This window comes from Pteropus vampyrus, unplaced genomic scaffold, assembly GCF_000151845.1.
Source record: "Pteropus vampyrus isolate Shadow unplaced genomic scaffold, Pvam_2.0 Scaffold1, whole genome shotgun sequence".
Taxonomy (NCBI): Eukaryota; Metazoa; Chordata; class Mammalia; order Chiroptera; family Pteropodidae; genus Pteropus; species Pteropus vampyrus.
The window spans coordinates 29683962-29694841 of record NW_011888782.1 but is presented as its reverse complement, the minus strand read 5'-3'; the positions used below and the strand labels follow the sequence as shown (position 1 = coordinate 29694841).

The 10880-nt window shown below is 36.1% G+C and overlaps 1 protein-coding gene across 2 annotated transcripts in view; it reads left to right on the top strand.

Annotated features, from left to right (window-relative positions):
- The window catches only part of GAP43 (growth associated protein 43), a 103909-nt gene extending 98645 nt beyond the window's left edge, over positions 1-5264 (top strand). The window contains exon 3 of one of the 2 annotated variants that reach the window (XM_011376316.1): positions 4578-5264. In XM_011376316.1, coding sequence (XP_011374618.1) covers positions 4578-4666 — 89 coding nt within the window. In that variant the 3' untranslated portion in view covers positions 4667-5264. The remainder of the gene's footprint in view (positions 1-4577) is intronic. The other variant, XM_011376397.1, reaches the window with a different exon arrangement.
- The last annotated feature ends 5616 nt before the right edge of the window (positions 5265-10880 follow it).

Genomic DNA, 10880 nt, shown 5'->3' with positions numbered 1-10880 from the left:
AATTATGTAATTAGCACCAGAAAACACCAAGACAAGATTTCATATTATTCAAGACTAATCAGGGTTCTTCCTTCTATTCTGAGCTGTTTTTACAAGGACTAATTTTTAGACTTTGTGGCCCCAGGTTTACATATCTGTGGATTTCTTGCTCTAGCTTCACTCTGGGCACACCAGCTGTTTTTGAGCAAAATTAAGGGCAGGGAGAGCTATCTAAAGTAGAGCCTAGGTAACATTGTCTTAGGTTGGAATTCACTGCTGCCATTCACAAACAGTGTAGTCTTAGGTAAGTTATTTCATCTTACCGTGCCTCAGCTTCCCAGCTATAAAATGGGATGATTAAGTTACCTGTGAAGATTAAATGAAATGATGCAAGCACACTTAGAACTGTTCTGAGTATATAGTAGGGGATCACATATGTTACCTGTAGCTAATTGCTTTATACAAGGGGCCAGGAAAGTCATAATTCGTGTATCTTTTCAGGCAGCAAGGCTGCTGAATAGAATAGGTAAGAAAATGTAGATATACAGCTATATGGTCAACCAATAATGATTTATTAACCACGCTGACTTGTCTAAAGTTAGCATCAGTGGGAGAAGGAACAAGTTAGCAATATTCAGTTCTCACTGATATTAATGAGATGGATCCATTAATATATAATGCAGATTCTGTTCACAATAAGTCTGAGATTACAACCTTTCCCAAACTCATGCGCAGTCTCCTATCAAAGTGGATCTAGCTAGAGCAGGTATGTGGTCCACATCTGATTATTGTTTCTTTCATTTGCATGTTGGCTTATTTTTTAAAAAATATTATTTGTTCTTAGCTTACCTCACTTTTGTGGTTGTACGAGATTGTTACTTTACATTGTTTCTTCTTTTCATATTCTTTCCTCCCCATAATTTCTGGGTAGCATATAATTATTTTTATTTTTACTAACTAGTTATCCCTTCATCAAACACAAAGATGACACCCTTTGTTTAATATTCAATAATATCAAAGAAATAATTATATTCATCTCATGTAAAATGTAATGTATATATAATTGTATGTGTTCAGCTGACTTGGGTCTCAGCTAACAGATTGACATGTTCTCTTTTGTAGTCATCTAATTGAACTTTATCAGTTTTAATTTTATGATTTTTATCTCATTACATTTTAGAGCAACAATTTGTTTTTAATCACAGAATTTTTACAGTCAGTAAAAGTCTATGAACTCTAGTTTCCAATGCTAAATATTTGGAAACTGTTTGGAAGTCCATTTGACCTGGATCTCCTCTGGTCAGTTTGGCCATTTGATGTAATGGGATGACCTGGATAAGTAGAAGACCTAGGTTTTAGTCTTGGCGTGGTGATGAGCAAATCTCATGATTTAGGGAAGATCTCTTTATGTACCTGGACTTCAGTTTCCTCATCTGTGAAATGAGGATGTCCATTCATTCTTTCACTCAACAAAAATTAATTGAGGGCTTTCCCTAGGTTCTGTGCTGGACTTGGTTGGGTGGGGAGGTAGGTAATTGTTCAAAGTTGAGCAAAAATAGATATTTTTGTTACCCTTGAAAAGTTACGGCTTAGTGACTGGATGATATTAAAGGTCCCTCTCACTGCTGACATTCTATGATTATAGATGTCATTGTGAAAGTATATTATGAAAAGCTTAACCAAGAGCAAAAATATTTGCTAGTTTTGTTTTTTCACTATTTCTTTTCAATACCTAGAAGAATGCTGGCACATTGCAGGTGATCGATAACAACTTATTGAACAAATAAATGAATAAATAATTATATTTCAAGTACTCTGAAGCATATGAGTAGAGAATATGTAGATACTGAAGCTCTTTTAAATAGGGAATAACAATGACTTCCTGTCACAATAAACAGATGAGTGCCAAGTTTCCCCTTTTCTCCTAGGCCCAGGCAAAGGATGACAAGAGAAAGTGGGGGTATTTGCAAGGATTTCACCTGATTAGGGTGAAATCCAATGGGGGACAGAAAGTATGACTGCTTCTCAGAATTACCTGAATCTTTGTTCTTTTATTTTCTCCTTTGGAAATTTATTCTCTTTATTCTACAAATATATAATTCTTCTCACCTTGTTGGCCTACTTCTACCTTTTCTTTTGAGTATCCTAATCTCTCTCGAACCATATGTCATAGCTCCCAAGTTTTTATTTTAAAAGGAGAGTTTTGAAGTCTTATCTTGTTCCTACAGCTAATCCTTCTGTATGCTTCTAAATGATTTAAATCAATATTCTATTATTTTGCAGTTTGAAGAGGGCACTAAAAATGTTGTTTCTTGGAGCTGATAAGGATAGTAAGCCACCCCGGGCATACCTGTAGAATCCAAAGATTTGGGCAGGGCTGTGGAACTAAGTAAACTCCCTGAGAGGATTTCAAATTGCTGTAGAAGGCCCTTAATAAAATAAATCTGGAAGCTTTCTTCTGGCACAAAATTAAATGATTTATTAGTGTACCAAAGTTCTATTATTCATGAAGAACACTGCTAGTCGATAGTGTATTACAATGATCAGAAATGAGTTAGTTTCATCCAAACTTTTTTGTTGGAAAATATGATTGGTATGCTGGTTGCTAAAGAGTTAATAATGGTTACCTTGGAAGAGTATGGACTTAAAAAATCTTTATGAGTAGTAGTAGGTATTCTCACTAAAATAACTACATTTTGGAAATAACTTACAGTTACAAACACCCACAGGAAATCAGACTTAAAAACTTTGGTCAAAAATGAGTCATTGTAAGATAAAATTATCCATCATAGCTGCTTCCTTATTTACCAGAACAGCCTCATTTGATTCTAAAAATCTATTTTCAAGGAGATAAACACTTTCTGCTACTAAGGAGATTTAAAATATTATTAGATAGTTGTTCCAAAGAAGGAATTCCAAAAATATATTTAGCAGCAGTGATCTTACTTGGATATAAATGTTCAGTTTTATCTGAATATATATAGCTGACTGACTTGAAAGAGACATACATTTTAATGGAATCTCCTAATGGTCTCTCCTAATGGTCTCCTAACAAGACCCCATTTCTCTAGTGTCGATGTCTTTCAATTGTTAGAAAGGCTTGCTTGTAAAGTTTACCCTTGGCTGGCATCTGGGAAATTGGATTTTGCCAGCATTCTCATTATTCTCTAAGAGTGTTCACTGTGCCTAAACTGTTTGTGCAACAAAGTGGTTTATGCTGGACATCTGTTTTTCTTCTGGGAGTCTGTATTTAATGCATGCAAGGTACAGGGTGCCTACATGACCATCCCCCAATAAAAACTCCATATCTGTAAGCTCGGTGAGCTTTGCTAGTAGATGACATTTCACACAGGTCACAGGTTATTGTTGGAGGAATTACGCACATCCTGTGTAACTTCACGGGGAGAGGACTATTGAAAGCTTGTGCCTGCTTTCTTCTGAATTTCACCCAATGAAACTTCTCCTTTTGCTGATTTTGCTTTGTACCTTTTCATCATAGTAAATCACAGCCATGAATAGGACTGTACGCTGAGTCTTGTGAGTATTCCTAGCAAATCGTTGAACCTGGGGATGATCTTGGGGACTCGGGAAACAGGGAATTTCAGGGCAAATGAACTCTCTTTCCACTAGTTGACATATCAATAAACATCCTGTAGCATGAACCCAATTGATGGAGTCTATAGGGAAACCAGGCAGTTATTAGTAAAGTTACCCGCTTCCTGAGGAAAAAAAATAATGTTTTCACAGGACACAGTCTTCCTTGTTAAGAGCACACTTGCCTTATGGATAAGTGTATTCATTTGAAATGTTTTTGACCATAAGAAACTAAAAACTACTACAATGGTTTAAAGAGGTTAGCTATTTGTCTCACAGACTTTAAAAAAAAAAAAAAAAAGTCTGAGAAAAAGGCATCCAGGAGTCGTATAGGTTTTTTCTCCATCTTTCTTCTCCACCATCCTTAGTGTGTAGTTTTTGTCTTCGTGATGACAAGGTAGCCGCTATACTGCCAGGTATTGTTTTATGTGTCAGTCATCAGGAACAGGAGAAAGCAAAAGGCAAACACCTTCTCTGGAGTCCTCCCCAGGGAATTCTACCTCTATCTAATTGGCCATCACTGTGTTACATGGACACCCTTAGTTTTAAGGGGAGCTAAAAATTCAAGTATTTTCATTTCTCAGCCTTTATAATACTAAAAAAAAAAGGCGGGGGGGGGCAAGTTGGAATGGCTGTTTAATGATCTACATAAAGTGTCTGCCACAATTAGTCTGACATTGATGGATAAGAGATATAAGATTATTGTTGATTCACTATGTTAAGAGCCTATAAGTGGATACTTTGACTGTAAGGCTGAGAGATTAATTTCTGTGTGGATTCCTTGCCCCCCAAATCATAACTTTGTTCCTGAGCTCTCCATATGTGTTATTAAGCAACCTTCTGGAGGTAAACTCTTCTGAACTTGGAAATTGCATTACTAAGATAGCAATAATCTCTTTTTATCTTAAAGCTTTTACAAAATGGTATGAAAAGAAGTAATATGTGAACAGATAAGACAAAATACTGACTCTCATCCCCACCCCCTGTCTTGTTTTCTTCCTCAGAAGCTGTAGATGAAACCAAACCTAAGGAAAGTGCCCGGCAGGATGAGGGTAAAGGAGAAGAACGCGAGGCGGACCAAGAACATGCCTGAACTCTAAGAATTGGCTTTCCACGTCCCCGCCCTCCCCTCTCCTGGGCCCTGTCTCTCCCCACCCTCTTCTCAGCTCCACTCTGAAGTTTCCCCTCCTGTCCTGCTCACGTCTGTGAGTCCGTCCTCTCCCACCCACTAGCCCTCTTTCTCTCTGTGTGGCAAACAGTTTAAAAAAAAAAAAAAAGCAGGAAAGATCCCAAGTCAAACAGTGTGGCTTAAACATTTTTTGTTTCTTGGTGTTGTTATGGCGAGTTTTTGGTAATGATGATCCAATCATTTTGGGAAATTCTTGCACTGTATCCAAGTTTTTTGATCTGGTGCGTGTGGCCCTGTGGGAGTCCACTTTCCTCTCTCTCTCTGTTCCAAGTGTGTGTGCAATGTTCCGTTCATCTGAGGAGTCCAAAATATCGAATGAATTCAAAACCGTTTTTCTTTTTCTCCTTTTCAATGTGATGGAATGAACAAAAAGGAAAAAAAAAATAAAAAACCCAGTTTGTTTTGAAAATAAATAAATAAAGCAAATGTGCCAATTAGCGTAACTTGCGGCTCTAAGGCTCCTTTTTCAATCTGAATATTAATAAATCATGAGAGTAATCAAACTCCAGTGGCTCTGTGTTTCTGTTCCACCTTATCATTAGTTGGTTTGACACATTGGGGTCTTATGTTTTATTTTCCCTCAGGCCTCACAGTCTGACACCAACAACCCTGATAAAGAAAATATGGATGAAGCCAAAGGCTCTGGTCAGCACCAATGGCTCCAGTCTTGGATGGGATTGTTGAGGGCTGTATGTACTGGTTTGCTAGGCTTCTGTAACAAGGTACCAAGACTGGGTGGCTTAAACAATAGAAACATATTTTCTCTCAGATCTGGAGGCATGAAATCTGAAATCAAAATGTTAGCAGTGTTGGCTCCTTCTGAGGGCTGTGAGGGTAGGGTCTATATCAGGCTTCTCTCTTCCACATATAAATGGCCATCTCTCTATGTCTCTTCTATGCCTATGAAGATTTCTAGGTCTAAATTCCCCTTTTTTGTAAGGACACCAGTCACATTTGATCAGGGCCTACCCTAGTGACCTCACCTTAAATTTATTACCTCTGTCAAGACCCCATCTCCAAATAAGGTCAAACTCAGAGATGCTGGGGGTTAGGACTTCCACATACGGATGTTGAGAGAAGGAGCACAATTCAACCCATAACAGAGACTAAGACCTATACTCTTAAGTCACCTCAGAGTATTTTTATCTCTCAGGAGAAGTATCCAGTGGAAGAACATTTTAAGTTAAATATTATAGAGACATACATAATTCCTAGAAACCCCCAGGCTTTTGTTTAAATGATTTATTTTAACTCAAGTACTGACACAGTTCATTCTATCTTTTTCTGCTTATTAACTTCTGTTGGATTCACCCCCACACAAGGCAGCTGTCAGATTCTTGATTAGTTATAATCATGGTTCCTGCTGATGGTGATAGTATATAAAGAAATGGCATTCTTTTAGCATATTCATCCTTTTCAAATTTCCTTCAAGTTCCTGTTTTCTAAGTACCCTCTATTAGAAGGTAAACAGTTCCCATGAGAAACAGCAACGTTCTTAATTCTTGAAGTATCTAATACTGTTCTTTTTTTTTTCCTCTAAATATCCTGGTGCAAATACCTAACAAGTCATACACTGCTTGACCCTGAGTCTCCTCTCATAGACAAATTTTGCCAATGGACTCTCTTGAACTTCCTACGTTCATTTACACAAAGAATTCCCTAGCAATGAAGAGAAAATTGTTTCAAAACCTTCAAAATAATGAAGATCATGAAAAAAAGTGATCTTAGGAGATACAACTTACACACTGGTAACTCCGCTCAGCTCTCTGTGGAGCCAGTGCTAGTTAATGCTTTGAAAGAAGCTGATATCACCCGAAGGAACAGTCCTCCCTAGATCAAGGGATCATTCCTTGTCACTAACACTAAGTGAGATTTTCATTGAGAAGCAATCATAAAGCAAAAAACGTCAGAAAGCATCAATAACATGTTAAAATAATTTAAGAGTTTTGACAGACGCTGTAGAAGACAGTATGGAGGCTCTTCAAAAAATTAAGAATAGATTATCATATGACCCCAAAATCCCTCTTCTGAGTATCTACCCCCACAATTTGAAAATGTTTATCCATAAAGATCTATGCACCCCGATGTTCATTGCAGCATTATTCACAGTGACCAAGATATGGAAACAGTGTCTTTTGAGAGATGATTAGATAACGAAGATGTGGTATATATTATATACAATGGAATATTATTCAGTTATAAGAAAAGATAAAATACTGAAATTTGAGACAACATGGATGGATCTTCAGATTATCATGCTAAGCAAAATAAGTCAGACAGAAAAAGTTGAAAATCACATGATATCACTTATATGTGGGATGTAAACCTAAAAGCAACAAATGAACAGGAAAACAAAAACTCATAGACATAGACAATAGTTTAATGGTTACCAGAGGAAAAGCGGGGATAGGGAGTGGTGGATAAGGGTAAAGAGGGTCAAACATATGGTTATGGAAGGAGATGTGACTTTGGATGATGAACACAGAACAGGTGACGTCTTATTGAATTGTACAGTTGAAACCTATATAATTTTATTAACCAATGTGACCCCAACAACTTTAACTTTAAAAAAATTGAAAAAAAAGTTTTGAATTCATCCTGACTTGGTGTGATTTCCAAAGAAGACTTTGGAACAAGTATCTGGGACTCAATCTTGATCTGATTAGGGTCTCATCAGCAAAGTTTTAGAAGTCATCATGGCAGTTTATTGCTTTAGGAATATTTTACTTCTAAGTTATAGATAGATGCTTTAATTTCCTCCCCAAATCTACATTTCAATGCAACATGCCTATGACTTGAAACAGTTCAAGTTCTTTAAAATATAATTCTACACTTCTACTGAGTCCATAGCCATACTGAAAATAATAGCATATGATCTTTTCAGTCTATATTAATAGACATTATTTAGTGGTCTTACTAGTTTTGTCAGAGTTGAGGTTTTGTTTTATATTTATGAATATTTATTTTTATTTGTTTTATAAAGTCTTGGCTCCCTAATAGAATTTTAAAGATGGGGGAAGACATGTCAAAGAGGCTTGTAATAATCTTAAAAGATGTACAAAGAATAATTACAGCCCTCACCCTGATACAAAGCAATGTGATTCAAACTTGTACACAATAAGCACAAAGTCAAGTGATACTGGGAAACAGATTATTCAAGATACAAAAACTAATAGATTCTAAATTTGTTCAGAAAGCAACATAATTTATTGATTCTAAAACATCTATATTTGGTTTATTTTTTAAAAAACAAAAACTAGATTGAGAACAGTAAAAAAAATAAAAAGGCCTCAACTTTGACAAGTGATTCTTTCAAGTGGTAATAAGATTGTATTCTGGGCACCAAATCTGATATCCCATTGACAGAAAACCATGTCCATGTCTGCATGAAGTAGTCTTTTGATTGAGTTGTATTATTCGGGTCTAAAATGTTCAGTCATAATGTAATACAATTTGAGTGTCTTTGAAGATAAAGGGATTTCTAAAATAGAATCCATCACTCTATTTACATTTTGCTCATTCTTCAATCTTTTCCACCATCAGCTATCCAGTAGCTTAGTTCAGAAATCTAGAAAGCAGCCTGATTTCTCTTTTTTTTAAAATATAACATTTAATTCATGAGTAGACCTAGTGATGTGGATTCCAGAAGAAAGTAAGGACACACTTGTGCCTGCTGCTCCGACCGAACCTTCTCTTTCCTTGGTTAGTTTGAGGTTATCTCAGAGTCTTTTACAGTTGTCCCTGCCCATATCAGCTCATAAAAGATGCTGGGGAGGGATAGCCTGTTTCAAATTCCCTAAGGAAAAGACATTTTGGAGCTCTCAAAAATGCATTATTCCCAACATCAGCTAGTTCCAGGAAAGCCATTTCTGCAGCTGGCACAGAAGCCTGAGCAATAGGAAAATCAGATTAATGAATGATTTCCATAAAGCATTATTAAGATCACCACAAATTCCATTAACATTTTTTTTAACCTTCCCATATATTGTCTGTTGTCATGGAAACACAGTCTCTGCTATGCTGGCTATAAAATTAATTTAATGATTGGTGACCCTTCTAGCTAAATGTCAGCTAATGAGCATTAGAAATATGGGCTTTTTTTTTTTATTTCCAAAACAAAAACAAAAACAAAAAAAAAAACCTCACTTAACTTTTTTCCCTAAGAGATTAAAATTCATGCCTCTCTACCATGTAGGCAAGGCCTGCATCTACACTCACCACCTTTTTCAGTCACATATTTACTCCTATGTAATTGCAATTTTGTCCTTTCTTCCTGGAAAGAAACTCACAGTTGTTGAAAATGAAGACAAGGTTATAGCTATGATAATGATGAGTTATTAAATGTTCTTGGAGAATTCTACTAAAGTGGCAAGGACGTTTTTAATGTACATATTCTAGCAGATTGGTTGCCTGGTTTTCTTTTACAGGTATGTGTCATTGTTGATAATTACAGTATATTTAGTGTCACGGATGGTACCTTATTGAGCATATTTTTGATAAAGTGAGATACCTCCATACCCCTCCCCCAGAAAAGTTTTCTGTTAACATCACATCAAATATAATCAGGGTATGAAAGCACATGGTATTGTCATAAGAATCTTAAAATAATTTAATCACCCAAATAATACCGTTTCATTAAAGAAGAGTAGAAAATATAAGAAAAAAGGAGATAAAATAATCCACAATTTATCACCCAGAATTGAGCATTTTAACACTTTAGAGATATAGCTTTACATTGTCTGTCTACTTATCTGCTTTCCTATATATCGCCCACTTATCTATTTATCTACAACCATATGCTTCTATAGATATGTAAATTTAAGACATGAGCGGACTCATGCTGTACATATTATTTTGCAAGCTGTTTTATATATCGCAGGCATTTTTGTATAGATTGCCAAATTAGAGACAGAGGACTTTAAAATTCATGGTTCTCATTGCTTCCCAGAGCCTTATTGAAGCCTGAGACAAAAGGAAAAATGTGTAATTCTATACACACTTATTAAAATATTATCCCATATTTTGAAACAAGTGGGGAGGTTAATAAAAGCTCTACATAGAAAGCCCCACATTGCCCAACCGGGTGTGAGCCCTCACAAACCCGCCTGCTAGTGGTCGTGGATTGCGTTGCCTTGCTGGGCCAGCACACTGAGTGCTGATCGGAGAGGACGGATACCATTGTGCAATTATGCAGGGTTGTATAACAAACAAACAGCAACCTGTCTTTATTTGGGATCTTCATATTTTATTTATCACAGATATTTTTGCATTAATTTTGATTTTTAAAATATTGCATTAAAATGCTATTTATTTCACTAACCAGTTTTGTTTGATGTGATTAAATTTCGCACTTGAGACAAGTGCCTCACTCACCTCCTGCTAATCCTGGCCCTGAGGCTCCCATAGGAAATGCTAGGATCGTTGTTTTCTAGACCAGCATTTTCTGATGACTATTAGGCATTTGTGATTACTTGAAGTCTTCGTGATACCCAGGGACCATAAGCCTGAGAGTGAGTTGACCTATAAGGAGTTGGTAATTAAAGGTTTAATATTCCTAGAAAGTTAATAAAATTCCTTTGAGAAGTTTCTTTGCTTTCTAGAAGACGATATAGACTATGACACAGCTGGATATAGACAACATAGACTGGTTCCAAGCTGATTGGATCTGTGGAGAACTGAAGAATTCATGACTACCTAAATACTCTGACAATAAATTAAAAAGTAAACAAGGATAACACTAGGCCTACCAAAACAAACCACCAGTTTGCAATGCTTTGTGGGTTTTCGCACTCCTCATGGCTGCATTTGTCTGAGAAGAGCATGATTATAAAACTCATTTTCACTTCAAAATTCGTGTTCATGAAGAGGCTGATCAATTAGGCTCTCTTATAAACTGGAACTATTATGAAGTGTTGTGGGAACTATGTGTTTATTTATTAACTCACTCTGAGTGCAAATTTATGTTTAAACTGTAGATCTATTTCATTTTATACATAAAAGTAAAAAAAAAAAAGTATTTCTCTCTCTTGGAATTTTTCTAAAGCGTGGGAGGAAGAATTATGCTATTTATTTTTTAATTAAATTTATTGGGGTGACATTGGTTAATAAAATTTTATAG